Source organism: Cucurbita moschata, unplaced genomic scaffold (genome assembly GCF_002738365.1).
Source record: "Cucurbita moschata cultivar Rifu unplaced genomic scaffold, Cmos_1.0 Cmo_Scf00009, whole genome shotgun sequence".
Classification (NCBI taxonomy): Eukaryota; Viridiplantae; Streptophyta; class Magnoliopsida; order Cucurbitales; family Cucurbitaceae; genus Cucurbita; species Cucurbita moschata.
The window spans coordinates 3,582,527-3,602,928 of NW_019268525.1; the positions used below are offsets into that span (position 1 = coordinate 3,582,527).

General features: G+C 34.6%; 3 protein-coding genes across 5 annotated transcripts; 1 reads left to right on the forward strand and 2 right to left on the reverse strand.

Moving 5' to 3' along the window:
- Positions 1 to 215: 215 nt before the first annotated feature.
- Positions 216 to 4,459, reverse strand: LOC111447973 (auxin response factor 9-like). 2 transcript variants are annotated; one of them, XM_023087392.1, is made up of 14 exons: positions 3,850 to 4,459; positions 3,641 to 3,750; positions 3,446 to 3,541; positions 3,209 to 3,265; positions 2,979 to 3,131; positions 2,799 to 2,883; positions 2,619 to 2,709; positions 2,369 to 2,533; positions 2,159 to 2,272; positions 2,006 to 2,078; positions 1,785 to 1,932; positions 1,071 to 1,696; positions 775 to 962; positions 216 to 686 (listed from the first exon to the last, which is right to left on the reverse strand). In XM_023087392.1, exons 1-14 carry the CDS (start codon positions 3,899 to 3,901, stop codon positions 551 to 553), a joined length of 2,094 nt encoding a protein of 697 aa, XP_022943160.1. In that variant the 5' UTR covers positions 3,902 to 4,459; the 3' UTR covers positions 216 to 550. The 2 variants fall into 2 exon arrangements, with proteins under 2 accessions (XP_022943160.1, XP_022943158.1); XM_023087390.1 differs by having other exon boundaries at positions 3,641 to 3,756.
- Positions 4,460 to 15,178: 10,719 nt separating this feature from the next.
- LOC111447293 (putative uncharacterized protein DDB_G0282133) lies at positions 15,179 to 17,358 on the forward strand. Its single transcript, XM_023086371.1, has 5 exons — positions 15,179 to 16,127; positions 16,238 to 16,338; positions 16,542 to 16,625; positions 16,714 to 16,824; positions 16,934 to 17,358. Exons 1-5 carry the CDS (start codon positions 15,347 to 15,349, stop codon positions 16,973 to 16,975), a joined length of 1,119 nt encoding a protein of 372 aa, XP_022942139.1. The 5' UTR covers positions 15,179 to 15,346; the 3' UTR covers positions 16,976 to 17,358.
- Positions 17,359 to 17,741: 383 nt separating this feature from the next.
- On the reverse strand, positions 17,742 to 20,311 carry LOC111447296. 2 transcript variants are annotated; one of them, XR_002711241.1, is made up of 4 exons: positions 19,919 to 20,303; positions 18,792 to 19,034; positions 18,102 to 18,244; positions 17,958 to 18,063 (listed from the first exon to the last, which is right to left on the reverse strand). XR_002711241.1 is itself a non-coding variant. In XM_023086373.1 (3 exons), the coding sequence occupies exons 1-3, from the start codon at positions 20,170 to 20,172 to the stop codon at positions 17,830 to 17,832; spliced, it is 624 nt and encodes a 207-aa protein (XP_022942141.1). In that variant the 5' UTR covers positions 20,173 to 20,311; the 3' UTR covers positions 17,742 to 17,829. The 2 variants fall into 2 exon arrangements, 1 of the variants encoding a protein (XP_022942141.1); XM_023086373.1 differs by lacking the exons at positions 17,958 to 18,063; positions 18,102 to 18,244 and adding an exon at positions 17,742 to 17,956 and having other exon boundaries at positions 19,919 to 20,311.
- Positions 20,312 to 20,402: the final 91 nt, after the last annotated feature.

A 20,402-nucleotide genomic window follows, 5' to 3' on the forward strand; every position in this document is an offset into this window, starting at 1 on the left:
AAAAAAAAAAAAAAAACAAGAAATTTGAGAAAGACAGCAATATTTTTCTTTATTAAGAAAAAACAATAAAAAAAAACCTTATTTTCCCAATCCCACACAATACACAAATGAAAACTTTCTTAATCTATCAACCAAAAATAAACACAAATTTGAAATAATAATAATAATAATAATACTAGTAAAACATGTATTATGTAGACATGGGGAGAATCAAATTTACGAAATTACCCGTACGAAGATGAGGGCCAGCTGTGGAATGGCCCAAATGGCCCAAAATACATAGTGACCACAACAAGGCCCGTTTAAAGGCCCATTAACCTCGGCCCAAAAGTGATTGGGCCGGACTTGGAGAAGAAGCAATGGGTATATATATTTACACAAATAGAAGAAGCAATGGGATCTCACCTCTCTTCCTTCATTTGAAACTAGTTTTTTTTTTTTTTTTTTTTTTTTTTTTTTTTTTTTTTTTTTTTTTTTTTNATAGACGAACAACAAAAGACTTCAAGAACCCAAAAGATTTTAAAGTTTTGAAAGTAATGTACTCCCAGCTTCAGCTATCAGCTGATTCCGAGGTTATTGCAGTTCCATCGAATTCGATCGCAGACATTGTGAGTCTTCTGCCCGAACTCGTCTTTACATCTTGACTCGACCATATGTATATTCTTCTCACCATGTTACAGAATTCCCTGCAAGATGATAAAACCATAGGAGGAGCATTATGCAACTCGGCATAGATTCGAACAATGAGGTTACTGGTTGAAGTGTGCGACTTACTGCCATGGATAATCGCCCATGAGCATCGTATCGCCTTCATCGTCTGTGAATACAATCTCCCACTTGTCACGAGGACGAAGTTCTCCCTTGATATCAAACATCTTTTCCATTTCGTCAATGAGTTGGTCATACCCTACCAATGTCGTAAGGTCCACCGCTCGTCCCACAGCCATCCCCTGCATTTGAACCTTCGATATATCGACGACCAACAGAACCATGTCAATAAATTAGCTTAAGCCCACAAAGTTCGAGACATGATTCGGCTGTTTAATAGATCGCTTATCTTATAATCTCACCTTGGTTCGGCTTCGACAGTTGGTCGAGGCATTGTGCTTGTGCTGGATCTCTTTAGGAAGTGCTTGTAAAAGTCCTAATTTTCGTTCTTTAGAAGAAGCCTTTGGCAGGTTTGAGCCCTGCTGCTCTGCATTAGATGACAGCAAGGTATTGACATGGCTTTCAGTGACTTCATTTGCTGCGCTGTTCGATTGATCAGCAGTCCTTTCGGGTGGAACGGGCCTCTTAGAATGATCAATGAGCTCGATCCCAAACAAGCGACAGCTAGGAGCCACCTCGGTTTTCCTCCCCTCTTCCCCAAACTCATTTATTTGGTCACTCATTGGGTTCGATGTGCGTGGAGTTGGACATGTCGAGTGTGCTGTTGGCACTCCAGGGAAGACTGCTGACCAAACAGAATTGCTTTTATGGTCCTCTGTCGAATCCTTTAATCGATGCTGCGAAACACTCCCATTCGGGACGGTTAACCAAGAACCCTCGTTATGAGTCCTCGACACCGAATTCCCATTGCTGCTAATATCTGTTTGCTTGTAATGCCATCCTGCAGGAACACTCAGCTGTGTTTTATCATCATATGATTGAGTCGATACTGGATGTCGAAGAGTTGTCACGGTTGAATTATCAGAATCTGTGTCATGTATGACGAACAAAAGAGAAGAAGCGTCACGATTAATCGATAACTTATTTCGACTCCTCCAATATCAAAAGAACTATACCTGGAATGTCAAGTGGAGGCCGAGGCCGTTTGTTCTTTACCGAAATTGATTGAGGAATGCTCTGGGACGCGGGAGCCACAAACGGTTCGATCTCCCATGGCGAAACCCTCTCTGGTCTTTGAATAGATGCAAGTTCATCCCATTGAACCTGGAAAGGAAAGCAAATACAATCAAATATTGGAGGTGGCAGTAAGAATCAGTACTCCAGAGGAAGACATTACTCTCAGTGATCGCCATTGCGAATTGGGCCAGTAAGGAGATATGTCGTCAACGCCGATTATGGTGCCCGAAAACCTTGTCAATTAGCGAACGAGCAAAAGAGTTAGGTCAGAAAGCTCATAAAAGAAGAAGAAAAGGGATTGCAGCATGTTTACCTTCTCTCAGGAGAGTCCTCTCCTTCAAACCTCATCTTGAACCTCATCCCAACTAAGAACTTAGTGTTCATGGCTTCTTTATACTTACTTAAGCTGACCAGAAACTGGCTTGCCCTGGAATCAAACGACAACGAATCGAAATAGACACACGACATGAGAATCCAAATCGACATCACGAAGTACATAGAACAAAAATAAAGTATTAACAACCTCGGTTTATAATAGACAACGAAGCGAGTTAGAGTTGCAGCAGCATGAGATGCAGTAGCAAGCACTCCTAAGTGCATGCTGTGACTCGAAATCACAGACGAAGGCATGGTGCTTTGTTGACGAGAAAGACGCCTCACTCCGACTCGTAATTCCCCATTTTCCCCCCTACAAAACCATTTCACAATTTAACCGAAGAAAAATAACCTCCCCTCCACCGACGATCATCCATAGTACGAAAATCAAGATATACCTCAAGAATACAAATGAGTCTCCAGCAACTAATCTCTTAGACGTAACAAAGGTGCTCCATCCGGTCGTTAGCAAATGCCTTCGTGGTTGACCTGTTCGTTCGTCATAGCACGGATTTACTATTATAAATGCAAAAGCTCAACATATGGTTGTGATCATAGTAAACCAGAAGGAGGCTCACCCCTGAATATATGCTTGAATCGCCACTCGTAACCGTGAAGATCTTTGGCTATGAGTTCTTGAGTCGGGGTCTGTTGGGTCATATCCTGAAGAACATCCACATGAGAAGATTACAAAATGCAACAATATTCGAGGGACGAAACAAGCTAAACAGTAGGATAACTCGGTAAAGAAGAATTACCAATGGAGGCAGGCATTCGGTAGCGTGTTTACGGAGCACGGAGAATCCCCCATGGGTGCTAGTATCAGAAGCAGTTAAAACCTTGCAAAACGAATGAACTTTCGATTTTCGACATTCCCCGGGCGAAGGACCAGGAGTTGCAGGTTCCTCTTGCTGGACATCCATCATAATTTAGTAACAAGTCCAAACCAAAATAGACAAGTAACACAAAAGCTACAAACAGTTCTTACATTTCCTTCTGGAATTAAAGATATCTGTGCATAAACCTCATCGGTCTCCTGCTCTGCCTAAAATTCAAGGACAAGGACAAGCAAAATGGCTTATATTTTGAGCTCAAAACTCCAAACTACAAGGCCTAATGACTTGTTTGGTTCCCGAGAAAATCCAAGAGTGGTTCTTGTTTTCTAACCCACATTTTCTCAGAAGCCAAACAACAAGAACAACAAAGGATGAAGAACAGAAAATACCAGCAGCCGGACATCAACTACATGACAGAGAATTTTGGAGGGAAGATTAAAGGAAGGGAGTTTCTGATTTAGCTCCTGATTTGTAGATGCCTCCAACTATATGAAGCAAAAACATTCAATCAAGCCAAAATAAATCAAAATTCCAGCGGCAGAGCTCGATCTGATGCAGTGGAAATGATTCATCAACGAACTTACCTGTTCCATGTGGCCTTGAGGAAAATAGAAAACATGTTCATGAACACGAGGAACTTCGACAAGAGGCCCAGCAGAGGCCTTCCATAGCTCAACGTAAAGGCCATCTCTTCCCGAACCTTGGAAATCGCCATTTACAGAGAAGGAAATTAGACCCAGAATCGGATTATGAAAGAAGAAGATGAAAGAAGGAAAACCCATTAAAGTTATACCTTGAGATGAAACATTTGAGGGTGAAAACGACCCCCCACCCCGATTAGCCATTAATGTTGAAGCTTCCCCCACTCCCCCACAAGTCAAACAACACCAAACGAAGATTATCCAGAAACAGAGCCGCAAAAACGCATAAACCCACCTTTACTTGCAACGCGTCAATGGCGATTTGGAAGATTTCCCAACAAGAAATACAACTCCACCGACCTCCACTTCCCCTTTGGCTGCCGTTACAGAACCGTTTAGTGGAGAAGCTCTGAAACCCACTCTCGCTTCCTTCTTCCTCTCTCTTCCTCTGGTTTTTTTCTCTTTGGAATCCGGGAAGAACGCCGTTACAGAGAATTCCAAAAAACCAAAAAAAAAAGGAGAAAAAAAAAACCTTCCCCGATTCGTATTATAGCGGTGCCTTATTGCTTCAGCTGCCGCCTCTTCCCTCTCTCTCTCTCTCTCTCTCTCTCTCTACTTGTCTTTTTCGTTTCCTTTTGATTTCTAATGAACAGAGTCGAAACCCATGATTTTGTTCCAAGGAGAATAAACATAATCTCAATCACCCCATGTTTTTGTTGAAGTTTTTTCTTTCTTTCTTTTGGGTATCCATGGAATAAACCCATTCCAACTCCCACCTTTTAAACTCTCAAAAAAATCTCCACAGTTCCCCCACCCCCATCTTGTGTATTGAGTCTCCTAATTTTGTTGCCCTTTAACTACCCTTATGTTATTTAACTACAGTTATGTAGGGCGTTGGCACACTCAACTTGAATATAATTTAATTGACGAGTCCACCCTTAATAAATATTATCTGTTTTCGCCTAGCATATAGCGGTCCACCTCATTTCCATACTCTTACAAGTATGTGAGATCTCACAGTAAATGTTTAGACTTTTCTTTTCCTCAAAGTAACACATTAAATGTTTTATTATATATGTGTTTGGTATGTGAGTTTTGTTTAGCGCTAATCTATGGGTCATTCATACGAATATAGGCATCTAAAACTTAAATTACACAAATTTAAATTTAAATTATTTGTTCATTTACGATCTTTTAGAATATTTATATTAGAAATGTAACTTAGGACAAGCTATTGATGCGTTACCAGAATATCAGGCTCAAGTTTGGCGTTATTCCAAACAATTTAAATGCATACCATATAAATTTGGAAAGCATTAAACGGCTAGCCAAACATTCATTACAACATGCAAAGTTTAGTAAAATTTTGAAAATTGATTTTTTAATATAATATATTTATTTTGTTCTCATATTTTAAAAAGTTTTAATTACTCTTTTAAATAAAAATTTGATGGTTTAATTTTGAAAGGAACAATATGTTACCATGGTAGAAGTTAGGAGAAGCATGGTTAGAATGTAACCCAAGGGAGGGGTAAGGCAAACTATAGTTGGAAGAATGGTGGGGGTTGGGGGGAAAAGAAAGTGTTCGACGGTGAAGGGCTGCCGTGTGATAACGGTCGAACGGACGATTTATAAAAGGAAATTAAAAAGAAAAATAAAATAAATGTAGAGAGTACGGAAAAAGACATAGAGATGCGTGTTATCAGAGTTAACGGAAGACGTTAAATTCCGACCAGATACGGGCGTCACCGTTAGTTGTTGCCGTTCCCTTTCGTTGTCTACTTCGAAGCAGGCAACAACGTTGGCTCGAGTTAATCCGGCAGGAAAATTTTTAAGGTTTTTTTTTTTTTTTTTTTTTCCTTTTAATAATCTATATTTTAAATACTTTTATATTCTATTTATGTTGACGTTCTTTTTTTCTTTTTTTTTCTTTTTTTTTGTTATCGTCAGATGGCTATAATTATAAGTTTGACCTTGATGTGTGGTCATAATTTCTGAATATGCCACTCACTTTACATGGGTCCCACGTGTAAACGTGAGGATAATTGGTTTTTTTTTTAATCTCTTTGACTAATTATTTTTTTTTTTTTGTTTCTCTCTCCCCAATCCGAGATGATCTGCCAGCAGTTGGGTGGTCCTGCTCTGTACACGTCAGCACATGTTCTGTTTCATTGGGAAATTTCCAACATCAATACTCCCAAAAATATATGCATGTGTGAAACCAATAAATATATATATAATATGCTAATTATGTCATTTAAATTATAATTTAAAATTTGAGTTAGTTATTCTAATATGTTTTTTTTTCGAGTTTATATACTCTAAGATTGTTTTAAGTCAAACACACTTATTTATAAAGTTTTTATGATTGAATCACCAAAAAAGAACATGCATATTTTTATGTGACAATCGAGTAAAGTAGTTTTTACTCTTTGAAAGAAGAAGTAAGTAACGTGACCATGTTGCATAGGAATTTCGGGAATCATTAGATGTCAAATTCAAATTCCAAATCTTGGGCATGAGTCATTACAGTATGATAATAACTATCCATCTTGATCAAAAAAAAATTAACCAACAACAATTAATGAATTGATTATTCTTTTGATCTTGAAAGAACAAATTAAAGGCAGAGAAAATCTCAAATTTTATGTTGAAATGAAAACTTTTGATTAATTAATTGAAAGGTTCCTATTCTTACTTGCATCTTCACCACATTAAGCAAAATTTGTGTCCCCTAAAATATTATATATTTATGCCTATCCAAGATGCTTTCACATGAACTAATAAGGCCACGTATGAAAATGAACTTTATAATATTATAGTTAATTCGATTGTAAGAGCTTTAAAATTAAACGGGTTTAACTTGGAATAATCCTATATTATGAACTTTTTTTTGGAATCATGCGAGCGAGGACTAATCATGGTCTCTGAAAATAATTCTCACTCTTAAAGCATTTCAAGACAAGTAGGTTAGTGACATGTTGCGATGGTTAGATGCGAATAAATTTTTAAAAAGTTATTCAATGATTAATTTGTATATTAATCGAACTTTTAAAAATTTGAGAGTTTCTTTTTATTAAATTTAATGGATGAATGAGAGAAAATCAAAACAAAGGCTAGAAATTGAAGCAGCTAACTAAATCTATGGTCAGGATGAAACCATGGTATATAATACCCATGGTATTTTTTTTTAAAAAAAATGTAGAATTATTATGGTCTCCTCCACGATATTTAACTGGTCTTTCAAAGTTTATTATGAACTACTTACTCAATATGGATCGGTGTGATTCTAATTCAATGGATATAAGCTATTTGACCCGATAGCTTTTAACTTACGCTTATTTATTTAAATTGTCGCTAGTGAACTTTTTGACTCCTTATATTTTCCATGTTTATTATAACAAAAGCATTCATTATCCTACTCAATATGGACTCGTACAGTTACATACCTTAGGTTCGAGTTGCTCAACCTGAATGTCGTGACTCAAATTTTGTTGTATTGATACTTTTGAGTTGTTTTTTCTTGTGACTATTGTATTTAATATAAAGGGTCGGTAGAATTGTATGTTTAAGAGATATTCTGTTCTATCGAAACATATCAAAATGATCATCTTTATTTAGCGGAATTACAATCGAGAGTTATTGGAAATTAGGGTTTTTATTTTATTTTAATTATTATTATTGTTCAAAAGGAGTTTGACTTTGGAATAATTATTTGTTAATAAAACATCATATTTGTAACCTAAAATATAAGCAACCCTCGTGTTATCTTAAGGAAAGATTCTAGGAAATTACAAGGAATATTTATGGTAATTATTTTAATTGACTAAACATTTTAGGTACTATTTGGTGTAACAGCCAAAGCTCATCGATAGCAGATATTATCCACTTTGACCCCTTACGTATCGTCTTCAACCTCACCGTTTTTAAACGCGTTTACTATGAAGAGGGTCTAGCCTTACTCCGACCAGTGCCCTATATTTTCTGTTAATTGGCTCTAATACCATTTGTAACAGCCCAAACCCACTACTAGCATATATTATCATCTTTGGGTTTTCCCTTCTGGACTTCCCTTCCAGATTTTAAAGCGCGTCTGCTAGAGAGAGATTTATGCACATTTATAAGGAATGTTTCATTTCCCTCTCCACAGTAGACATGTGTTTAAAATCGTGGGGCTGACAAGAATACGTAACAGGCTAAAGCAGACAATATCTGTTAGCGATAAGCTTTGACTATTACAAATGGTATTAGAGCCAGACACCGGGTGATGTACGAGCAAAAACGTACGTCCACAGAGCCAAACATTGAGTAGTGTGTCAACAAGGACGCAGGGCCTCCAAGGGATGTAGATTGTAAGATCCAACATCGGTTGGAGAGGGGAACGAAACATTCCTTTTAAGGGTGTAAAAATCTTTTTTTAACAAACTTGTTTTAAAACCTCGAGGAAAAATCGAGAAGGGAAAACCCAAAGATGACAATATCTACTAGCGGTGGGCTTGAGCTCTGTCACAGTTGGTAACCTTTGTGACCTAGCCATAAATGGCTCCAACCACTTTATGGACATTTTGTAACTCTTTAGAGTTCCAATATAGTGTATTATAATATGTCGTGACACATACGCAGTCATAAATATGGGAAGCAACTTCGTGTCTATACTAATTCATACACATATGCTGATCCACCATAAATGACTGTGTCTTATCACAGTGGTATCATAAATATGAAGCACATAATCGTGACATAATATAATACTAGGAACAACATCTCAATACCATAGTCAGATAAGTTTAATCCTGTCTACGCTTTACACGATCAATCACATGTCAAACTACAGCATTTAATTCATGGTCAACACAAAACTCACACCTAAATTTTATTGCGTTGTTTCACATTTCTTACATGATCATCAGACAAATTAGGGCTTCGAACAAATAATGGACCTTATATAATCATTATCGTGTCACGCTATAACTTTCATATTTACTTTTCACGAATTTAACTCGTACCTCGTACATCATTTGATGTGACAAGATAGCATCAAATTAATGGAGTAACTTTAATATAATTTATTACAATTTACTTTTGCATTTATATTCCTATATACTTAGTACATCAATTTGACAGTACTACACAAAATCCCAGCAAAATTAAAAATATACCTAAAATAAGATCACACGAAAAGAAATGTATGCTCTAAATTTATGTATAATATTGACTCTAATATTGGTTTTCAACAGTAATTTAAAGCCCACAAACCCAATTAATTTCTTTATTAATCATGTTTAGTGCTAATGGATAAGCTTTTTTTTTTTTGGTTTTTAAAGGGAAAAAACTTTATAAAGTTAATTTTATTTTATTTATAATGGAGAATAAGATGGATTATGCTAAGGACAAGCCAATAAATATTTGGTAATGTGTATGTTTGGCTGTACCCCTATACAAATGCTTATTATTTCTTAATTTCAACTTTAATCTTAATTAAATTTTATTTTTGTATTTTCTATTTTTTTTAGGTGACCTTTGCCTCTATTCAAGGGTTGGAGTCTAATTTCTTTTATTTTTATTATTATTCACTCAAATTACCCTTTAGTCCTCCAATTTCGACTTATGAATTTTTTTTACAGACGATACTGAGTTATGATTTACCGATTTAAAGAGGTCACCCACTCATTTATGTTTCCAAATTTGAGTTCAAAATATAAAGACATAAGAAGGAAAGGGCAATTAGGGTTTAGAAAAGTATTAGATGAATAATCATGATTATGATAATGATTACGCAAGTGTTTAAAACCTTGAATGATGATGATGAGAGATTAAAATTCCTTGAGATTTAAAATAGAAAATTGGACGGCTGAGATTGATTTGAAGGTTATTGTCAGCACGATAATCATAGACATGATGTACTTGATCTGCCCGATTTTCAAGGTGGTCCCCGCTATCCCCACAAACAAGGAAAGGAATTTATATGGCTCTAAAAGGAAATAACTTATTTAAAAAAAAAAGAAAAGAAAAGAAAGAATAAAATGTTTTTTTTTTTTTAATTTGGAGAAAAAATAAATAGTTAATGCAATTACTTTGAAGAATAAATGTAGATTAATTAAATTTTGGTTAAAGGGAGAGTACTATTATTGGAAAAGTTATAAATATTATTTGAAATTTCCCCATGTGGAGACCATTCCAACTTGTTTTGTAATTCCTTGTTTGCCCTTGCCCTTGCCACTGCCCTGCACAAAGGGACCACTTTCATACCGTCTTTTTATTTTTGAATAAACAAGAAATATTTTGTAAATTTTAATTTGTATATTTAAATTTATCTTTTCCAATATTATTTGAATATTATTTTTCAAAATATCATTTTATTAGGTAAAACTCACATCAAAAAGTTTGTTTATAGTTTTTATAATATTAAATCATCTTTTAAAAAAATAAACTTTAATAGATTTTTTTTTAATGAATTAAAATATTTTTCTTGAGAAAAAAATTACTAAAATTTGGGTCTAAACCCCACTAGGACAAACTCGTGGGATAGGTTCACAAATACTAAAAAGTGTCCGAATTGACAATTGATTAAACTGAAGACACTTAATTAACTATCCAAAGAGGGAGAATGACATGTTGAGCAAGTAATAACACGAATTTGAATATATGAACCACCTTTCAACAATCTAATACAAACTATGTTTTATACTTCTCTAATCACTCGATGATTTAATCATCGAATTGCGTTGGCACAACATCACACTCGAGCGAGATCTTACCTTATAGATATCGAATAACTACCAACTAATTCCACATGAGATTCTAATTACCAACATCTCACTTGAGATATGGTTTATCGCGTAAGATATCACTAATACAAATTAAAAAAGTAATGATGTTAGTTAAGATTTAATCAATTCCATCATGTAACATTGATTAAGGGTTGTAAATCAAGTGGAGATAATCATAGGAAAATGGGAAACTAGCCATCAATAATCCAATTTGAAGTGGAGGGGGGGAGGATTTTTAATTAATTAATTTACTTCAACACCAAAATATCTTTTTTATTTTTTATTTTTTATTTTTTATTATATATATTAGTTAATGGGAATTTTGGAGAAAAAGTGAAAATTGTGATTCTTAGTGCTATATTTTTTTAATTTGTGATAAACATTACATGAACACTCACAACAGAAATTCAGCTCTTTTCGACACATTTTCAAATATACAATTTGTATTTAAAAAGTGTATATATACATTATTTAATAGTAAAAAAAAATCACATGTACTTTCGAAAAGTATATAGAATCAATACAAATAAACATTAAATCAACGTCACAATCATTAGAAAATAGTTTTTTTTATTATATATATAAAAAAAAAAAAGTTGGTACAATAATGTATATCCAAAATAGCAACAATTTTGAAGTAAGATTTGAGGATGAAAAGCGATGTAACGAAGAAATGAACATAAAAACAAAAAGAAAAAAGAAAACCAACAAACATAGAAAAGACAAGAAATTGAAGAAAAATAACCTAAGGTGGACTTAGAAAAGACATGTTTAAACATAACTTTGAGATGTGTTTGGGTTTGTGTTTTTTTTTTTTTTTTTTTTTTTTTTTAAAATCATGTAGGAATCACGAGATTGGTCAACTTGATAAAATCCTTTTATTTTGATTTTATTTGTCAATTTCAAAGCGAACCCTAATTCATGGGGTGATGAATTTTAGTGCCCAAAATTAGGTCAATGGATACCTACTACCACATAATTTCAAATTTATTGGTGAAATCATGTTGTTATTTAAGAAAAATTAATATCTTTTTTATTATTTTTTTTGTCAAAATTTTGTAATATTAAAATTTTAAGATGAGTTTAATAATTTGTTTTTATTTTTTTAAAATGGTTAGCAAATTAACATAATTTCCAAGAGAAAGAAAATTAAAAACAAACGAGTTATTGGCCTTACTAACTCGAGTACCTTTATTTATTCTTTTAAAGTGTATATCACTTTTTTTAAAAAATAAATAAATAAATAAAGGTGATTATTGGGGGTAAATGAATAGTTTGACGTTGGGTAAAATGTAATGTTTTCTTTTTTTACCGTTTACCTTTGTAGACCAAAGGAACCCATATATGGAAATTGAGGGTGACATGACAAATTTTGTCCATTTTTGCCAGCAAAAAGTGAGCAATTTTTCGAAAATAAAATATTTAAACAATTTTAGAAAAGAAAAACAATCAAACCTACCTTATGATTGAATTATATTCCTATCCATAAATAAATACATAATAATTATCGTCGAATTATTTTATCTTAGTTTTTGTGAAGTTTAATGGGTAATTTTATTAGAGATAGTGAAAAATGAAGTTATTAAAAAAAATAAAAAATCATAATTCTATTTATATTAATCTTAGAACTTAATCCAATGATTAAGTGTTAGAACAATGCCTAATTTAGGCTAATTAATAATTTGTTTAATGTCCTTTAATTAGCAAGTTGAAATTGATGACAATAATAGTCAAAGATATAATATCTTACCAACTAATTCAATTAACACTCAACCATTTGACCAACTTTTTTTTTTGGACTTAGAAAAAGATTTATTATAATAATCTTTATTTAATGTATGATGATCTGTAAAATATAATTTTGGTGATAGTACTTATATTATTTTAAAATTTAATTATAAATTTGACAAAAAGAAATTAAATTTCGTATATTTTTTAAATACGTTAGTAAACAATAATTTTCTAATGACTTGTTTCCTAACTTTAAAAAAACTGATTAACAACAAGTGTACATATATATATAAAAAAACATATATAGATATCATAATAATGAATATATAATATATACTATAAAAGGAAGTTAAAAGGGAGAGATCCAAATTAGAATAAATATAGTAAAAAGAAAAGAAAGAGAGAGATTAAAGAAGAATAATGAAAAATTAAAATATTATAAAGAGAGATTAGAGAGTGTGATTAAATGGCTTGGAACAACATGGATGACTCCCCATGTGCCTCGTCATGCATTCACCTGCACCCACCACAGTAACCATCACCAACCCGACTCGCTTTTCTTTTACTTTTACTTTTTTTTTTTTTTTTTGTTAATAAAAAATATTTTTCTCATTTTTCCCTCATATTTTTTTAAATTAATGTCGGTGTTAAAGTTAACATTAATTTAATTAATCTTACAAATTTCAACAAATAATATATAAATCTGAATAGGAAGACATATAGAGGCCTTAGGGACAACTTTTTGTTTCTCATTTTATATATATATATTTCTACCTCTTATTCCCATTCTTCTTTTAAAAAATAAAATAAATAAAAATTATAAATTAGCAATCATATGCGTTTACAATTTACAATCATATAGAGGTAGGTATTAAATCATCGACCTTTCACATGTTAATTTTCACATGTTAATTGTTGATTTATCAGCGAAATTATGGTCAAAATAGCTATTTTTAAAATGGTTTTTAGTAGCTTAATTAATGTATTTTATTTTGAAATTCATGCATCCAACCTCTTCACCAAAAGAGGGAGAGGTAGGTTGAACGAACTAAACCTTTTTTTTTTCTTTTTTTTTAAATACTTTTGGGGGACAAAGGCTTGATTAATTTAATCAAGTACATGTTTTTGTAGGAGACAAAAGTTAGCATGCCACGTCATGGGTCTCATGTAATTTAAAGTGGTAATATTAGCTTATGAAGAAGTAATAAATGGATTACTGAATGATATTTTTTAAAATATATATAAAAACGGGTATTTTCAAAGATGTGATTCAGTAGAATAGATAGATAAATAGAAATGGGTAAAATTAAATACAATATATTCATGTTTTTTTTTGTGTATTGACTTTATAAAAATAATTTTAAACGATTCATTAACAATACGATAGATCAATAATTTAAAATTTAGACATCACTAATAAATATTTAATTAAAATAATTTTTTTTCTAAAAAATTAAATACTTTTATTAATAATTATTTTGTTCCATCTAGATCTATCATTAATTCTTTCTATCAATGTTTGTATTATGATTAATTTTTAAATCTTTTTAATTCACTTCTTGATTTGCTTTGCACCTCCGAAGTTGAGAGGAGTAGTCCGGAGTGGAAAGGCTGGGCCCATTGGGCTTTATTGGAGTGCAACAGATCGAAGTATTGGGCTTAGTGGATCTTAACTCAATTTTTATTGGGCTTGGGCTGGAAGGAGGCGTCTGGGCCGGAGTAATGTAGGGAAGGCCATGTTGTGGGTTGCTGGGTGGATCCCAAACCTGGCGAGGCTTGGATTCCGAGCCTCAAGCTTGGGTATGTAAGATCGTGTTTTGTGATCTCTCTCTCATTTGGCCTTATTTTATTTTATTTTAATTTAATTTTTTAATATAGCAAAGTCAAAATTTGAAACTTGATTCAATAATGCATTATCTTTTTAAACTTTAGATATGATTTTCTGTCCACGTAATACTTTTCCAAATTTCCCCCTTTTAGGCTTTTATTGTACAAAATGGTTGAATTGGTCAATCACCAGTATTAAATTATCATTATAAAATTAAAATTGAAAACAATTTAGACTTTTGTTAATTAAATTTAAGTAATTAATTAAAGCCTATAATAATTAAATGCTTCCACTTATTATTGGGTTAAAATAGTCATTCCAGTATTTGGAATACTTTGACTTGGATATTGCATATTAAGGAATAGTATAGAAGAAATGTGATTAAATTACCTAATTTGGTTTAAGGATGTGGGTTAAGTGATTGAAAGCACCTTGAATTTTTGATTAATTTGGAAGCTTCTTTATGGTTTGTGACGAGTCTCTTCTGTCAACTTACTACATGTGGACTGTAAAATGTTTACCTACTAACCTCCCGTAGTAAACTTATCGGCCATAGGGCCATTCTCCTAGTAGTGAGTTGTATTAGAGAAGTTGGTGGACTTCAGATCATGCCCCTGATACATACGATATGAAATGCCATCACGTTAACTATGTGGAGACTGTTAAGAGGTTTCTAACTATCATCTAACACAAAACTTGTTTAAATTTACATGGATCAACATAGTATCGTAGTAGTTGGCAAACACAAAGGTTGTTTACTCGTGATTATTATACTATGTGGAGACTACTAGAGAGTCATCAGCTAATTTTAAGTACTGAATTCACAAGACTCTAAACATATCAAAGTTTGAATCATTTCAAATTTAAGAGACTCATGTGAAAGATACCTAACATCGACATGTTTGGAAAGATTTGTTTTTGTATTAAAGAAAGCAAAAAGCTTAGCAGCGAAGCAAATCAATGGCGGAATTTGGGATCTCAGCCCTTTCTAGAATGCTTTGAAAAAACCTTCCCTCTCCATCCTTTTCAGTGTCCCCCACTCTCTCCTCGATTACGCGGCTTTCCATTAGTCACATTCTCATTGGCTCAACTACTCTAACCCTTCTTCTCTTCTTTAATCAATTCTTAGCCTTGTTTTTTTTTCCACACGCAATCCCCTCTTCCTTCTTCGAAATTTCCTCTGCTTTACCAAATACCCATTCTATTTAACTCCTTTTCTCTCTTCCCTTTTCTTCATTTCTCTCTCCTGTCTCTTTCGATTCCTGATTTTCTATCTGGGTTTTTCGTTTCTTTGAGTTTGGGGCTGTTTTTCGTTCGAAAATGGATTCTAACCCGCAATCGTTTAGGCAGTTCAGCGACCAGCTTCGACTGCAAACTGGGAATCTCGCGAACCTTTCGCTCAACGATTCTATTTGGAGCAATTCGTTTGTGTCGAAGAGGCACGAGGATAGGAGGAATTTCGATGTTCGAAGTGGCGGAGAGGTAAATTCGTTGACTAATTTTAAGCCTGAAGTGTCTGATTCTGATGTCAATCGATTGAAGGATGGATGGAATAGTTTTAAGCCGAGTGTTGCCTCTGATCTTATGAATTGGAGCAATAGCAGCGGCAGTAGCAATCTGAGTTCATCTGGGTTTGAAAAGAATGCACTCAATATGTTTGATAATGGGTGGAATAGCTTCAAGCCTAAGGGGTCTGATTTCAATTCCTTCAACGATGGGTGGAAGCTTAATTCTGCTAATATGGGGGTTGATCCTTTGATTGGAGGAGCTCAAAAGGGTATTAACGGAGGGTTTAACAAGGGGGTTTACTCCAAAATTGGGAATTATAACACTAACAGTTTTGTGAATCTGAAGAACTACAAGAACAGTGGGAAGATTGAAGAAGAAAATGGAGGAAGAACTGGGAAGAAGAACAGTAACAAGAAGAACAGTGGTGAAAATACCAATGATAACAACAAGGATGCTAACAAGAATGCTTTGGACAAGAGATTCAAAACCCTTCCTCCATCTGAATCTTTGCCAAGAAATGAAACTGTCGGTGGATATATCTTTGTTTGCAACAATGATACAATGCAAGAGAATCTCAAGAGGCAGCTTTTTGGTGAGCTTCCCTTCTCCTTTTCTTCAATTTTGATTATCTGTCTGCTTTGTTCTTGCATAGCTTGATGAATCTGTGTCCTGCCCCTTTTGTTTTGTTGAATCAATGTTTAGGTCTGCCTCCAAGATACAGAGATTCAGTGAGAGCCATCACTCCTGGGTTGCCTATTTTCCTTTACAACTATTCTACCCACCAACTCCATGGAATCTTTGAGGTGTGTCTCCTTCCTTCAATTGGTGCTATATCCATGGCTTCAATAGGGAGCTCTTAATCTGAATATCAATACATGTCTGTTTTGTTGGGATCTCTTAATTTGAGTATCAATACATGTCTGTTTTGTTGGGATCTCTTAATTTGAGTATCAATACATGTCTGTTTTGTTTACTTATTTTGAAACTATATGAACTATCTTTCCAGGCTGCAAGTTTTGGAGGGACAAACATCGATCCAACTGCATGGGAAGACAAGAAAACTCCAGGCGAATCTCGATTCCCTGCGCAGGTAATGCTCTTGTGTTGTTGTCTGGAACCTTAATGAGTTTCTGACTTCCATAGATCTAAGCTAAAAGAGAACTGTTTGAATGAAACAGGTAAGAATTATGACTAGGAAGATATGTGAGCCACTGGAAGAGGACTCTTTCAGACCAATTCTTCACCACTATGATGGCCCCAAGTTCCGCCTTGAACTCAACATTTCAGAGGTAATTGCACTTTCGAGATCGAACATCGATAGAACAGAACGATTCGATTGCGATTTGTAGCTCAATGAAATGCTCAACAACTCTAACACTCATTCTGTGAAATTTGCAGGCACTTTCTCTGCTGGATATATTTGAAGAAAAATCCTCTTGAACGACAGAAAGAGTACGTATACAACAAGCTTTACTCGAATTAATCGACAGTATTGCCAACGACGACGATCGTAAGAACGCATCCGTAAGTTTTGGGAGTTGAGAAGAATCATCAGGTCATCTATGGTTATAAATGTTAGTATAGAGGGTGTTGGTGTTTGTTAGCTGGTTGAGTTGTGAATGAAAAAGTACACAAACAATACTTAGTTACTGAAACTGGAAAAAAAAAAGTTTGAACTCAGTACTGTAATAATAAACATGTCTTTGTATTATATTTCAATTCTGAGGTTAAAAACAAAATGGTTGAAGTTCTGGATATTGTATGATCTTGTAAGAGATGAACTCGTGTTCGTCCTAAAGTTTCAATTTTATCTCTAATGTTTACGAAACGGTCTATTAAATCCTTATTTCATGAGGTTAGAATCGATCTTCGAGTATGTGGGTATCGATCTTCGAGTATGTGGGTATTGGTTCTTGCCTTCTTCATGAAGATTTTTTTCTTCTTCCAAAGTTTGATTTTTCCAAGCCATAATATGTGATAGACAATTAAAATTTGGTTGGGTGGTTGGATGAATGCATCAAAATTTAAGATTTGTTGATACATCTTTTTCAACTTTTGTTTGTCAAATTTACATAACTTTCAAAATCTGCCACCAAATTCTTGACTATTTCAAATTGCTTTGTTTTTTCTTATAAATAATAATGGGTATTTTAAAATATTTTTTGATGGTGAAATTTTGATAAAAATAAGAGTCTTGATTTCTAGAAGAAGAAGAAAAGCCTTGATTTCTCATTCATTTATGTAAGAATTAAGGGGAAAAAAAGAAAAAAAGAAAGAAGAAATCCCAAGTATGATCACCTGCTCATACCAACTTCCAGTTCAAATTTGTTGAAATCATACTGCTTTGGTGAAATATTCCTGGGAGAACTAGGCATGAGAGAACAAACAAGGCATCCGTTAGGAACTGGAAGAGAAAATATCCTGCAAAGAATGAATCTTGATACGCTTCAAACAAACCATGGATTGGAAAATTTTCTGTGCTTTAAATGCAGCATTCTGATGTTACAGAAGCCTAAAGAAGTGAGAATCTAGCCAAATTTCAATACAGAAAAATCCCAATGAGATTTTGTTGTTCAGTTTTCACCCATTCACATGTACTATTTCCATGAAACCAATTCTACATCATCCACCCTTCATTCCCTCCCTGTTTGTGTATCAACTTGTGGATGGTAAGGCTGCCTATATTACCCCTTCGCCGACTTTTTCTTGCTGGACGAAACGACGTAACGAAAAGTGAATGAATCGGTATTGTTTAAAGTTAGAAACTCAAAGTAAAACATGAAGGAAATTCAAGAAAAACAACAGGGGAAATCCAAAACCACAATGATAACAAGAAGCTTGGTCACATTATGGAAATCCTAATCCTAACAGCTACCTTCTCTTACTATCAGGCTGATAAGGAACAATGAGAACAAAATGAAGCTAACAAGAGAATTTGACTGGCAACCCAGAAACCAGTCATGAAAGCAACCATGCCATTTCGAGATGGCCTTCCTCTCCTACAGTACTCGGATAATGAGATAATACTTTCATTTCTCCCAGCCAAAGAAAAATGGAAGAAGCTATTTTCGCCAAACTTCCAGCTATTCTTATCCCTATGGTGTGAGCAAGTTCACAAAATTGGTATCAAGCATTCGGTTTGGTCATTTTGCAAGTCAGTATACAAGAGCAGCATGTTAGATTGCAACATTACAAGTTCTGAAAGTATATAAACATATGAATTTACTTCATAAGGAAAGGGATATATGGCTTGTACCTCAACGAGTCCTTTTTGCCAGCAGCAGCGGAGGCTTCTGTCCTTGCTCCTCCAGATGTAACCTCGTCCATGCTTTGTCCACGCCGCTTATATCTGCCACCGGATGCTACAAATTCAGGACAAGGCCTGTATGCCTTTATAGGCCACCAACCAAAACCTGGGACTGTTGCAATGCCACCTTGTATCCTTCCCTCACCATTGCATCCCCTCTCAATTTCTTCCTTTCCACAGGCTTTGCATCCTCTGTTTATAAGAAATGAAAGAGAAAACAAGATTGTTCTAAGCCATATCGTTGGCACCATCATTATTATAAGTTAAGGCCAGACCATAACATTCTAAGTGAAAATGACTTGAATATATCTAAATTGATGGTCTCAAGAGACCCCAGGTGTGGTTTGAAATGAACCGTTCCAACTAGTTTTCACTCTGCATTGTGGACTGATTCAATTCATGTCCTTTACACACTGAAATACATGGCCTATAATATGTACAAGAACAAGCGAAATAGAGAGACATTCAGTCATGATGGGATGATACTGATTTTAAGTGCTGAACCAAGTCTTGTTCTCAGCTGATTACACCAATCGGATTGAGTATGAGCAGAGGCAGCTCAGAGGTTATTTTGTTCTTCCCACATCTTGTTTGTTTAACTAGTTCCTAGGAGAAACAAGGAAAATTGACGCATGTTTTCCCTCTTAAGGTGACTATTTCAAATTTAGGACATATTTAACTTCTCAACCAGAGCATGAGCATCCATATGGATAGTCGTAGGGGAAAACCGAAAATTCAAAGGAAGTTTTATGGATGATAATCAACTAGAGCAATACTCATCAACTAGAATTTTCACCCTCGTTTATTTACCAAATGCTAGAGCTCCTCCATCCTTCGGCATCATTTGGAGTAATTCAATCCAAACTTCAAGAGGAGAATGTTCTACTTAGAACACAGTTCTCGTAGCTAGACAAATGACATAGTCGCTCTCAATTCGCTCACTCTCGAGTAGAAAACATAAATAAATGTAATCCAATAAACAAACACAGAACCACCATGGAATTAAAGTTATCAAAATCACTCTTCTATCATCAGAATCTTGCAAACAGAGAGACGAAGGATCAAATCATCAATACCTGAACGAAGAACCATCAGGGTCTGATTCAGACTGAAGAGAGAGGTCGTCGGGAGGAGAAGAATTTGTTTCTTCATCTACAACAGAAGAAGAAGAAGAGGAGGAAGAGGAGGAAGAGAGGAAGCTGACGCCCCTAGATGATGAAAATCTGAGTGAAGTTATGGGTCCATGAGACAATCTCGGAGTGGTTGCATAGGAGGAGTGGAAGAATGGAGCTCGCTGAGGCGCAGGAACTGAGAGAAGCGCAGAGCCCATCTGTGCGTGGTGGGCACGAGACAACAGGGGCACGGATATTCTTTGCTCCGGTGGGGAATTAGAGGCTCACAGAATTCCAAGTCGATTGGAAATTTCCAGCTTGTTTTCAATTTGCGTTGAGAAAGAAGGCCGTGGGCAGCCAAGTGAGATAGCCCTTCTCCAATTGGGAGACGACCCAATATTTTCCTCTTTTCGGGTTCAGTAACCACAAAAATTAAGCATCTTAATTT

Excerpts from the sequence above, each read along its gene's own strand:
- LOC111447296 (XM_023086373.1), bottom strand. The coding sequence starts at position 20,172 with ATGGGCTCTGCGCTTCTCTCAGTTCCTGCGCCTCAGCGAGCTCCATTC. Across the intron at positions 19,035-19,918 it reads CCTGATGGTTCTTCGTTCAG|AGGATGCAAAGCCTGTGGAA; the intron begins GTATTGATGATT and ends TCTTATAAACAG. Across the intron at positions 17,957-18,791 it reads GGCAAAAAGGACTCGTTGAG|GATATTTTCTCTTCCAGTTC; the intron begins GTACAAGCCATA and ends CATTCTTTGCAG.
- LOC111447293 (XM_023086371.1), top strand. The coding sequence starts at position 15,347 with ATGGATTCTAACCCGCAATCGTTTAGGCAGTTCAGCGACCAGCTTCGA. Across the intron at positions 16,128-16,237 it reads TCTCAAGAGGCAGCTTTTTG|GTCTGCCTCCAAGATACAGA; the intron begins GTGAGCTTCCCT and ends ATCAATGTTTAG. Across the intron at positions 16,339-16,541 it reads AACTCCATGGAATCTTTGAG|GCTGCAAGTTTTGGAGGGAC; the intron begins GTGTGTCTCCTT and ends CTATCTTTCCAG.
- LOC111447973 (XM_023087390.1), bottom strand. The coding sequence starts at position 3,901 with ATGGCTAATCGGGGTGGGGGGTCGTTTTCACCCTCAAATGTTTCATCT. Across the intron at positions 3,757-3,849 it reads CTCAAATGTTTCATCTCAAG|GTTCGGGAAGAGATGGCCTT; the intron begins GTATAACTTTAA and ends GCGATTTCCAAG. Across the intron at positions 3,266-3,445 it reads TAGTTGATGTCCGGCTGCTG|GCAGAGCAGGAGACCGATGA; the intron begins GTATTTTCTGTT and ends CTTGAATTTTAG.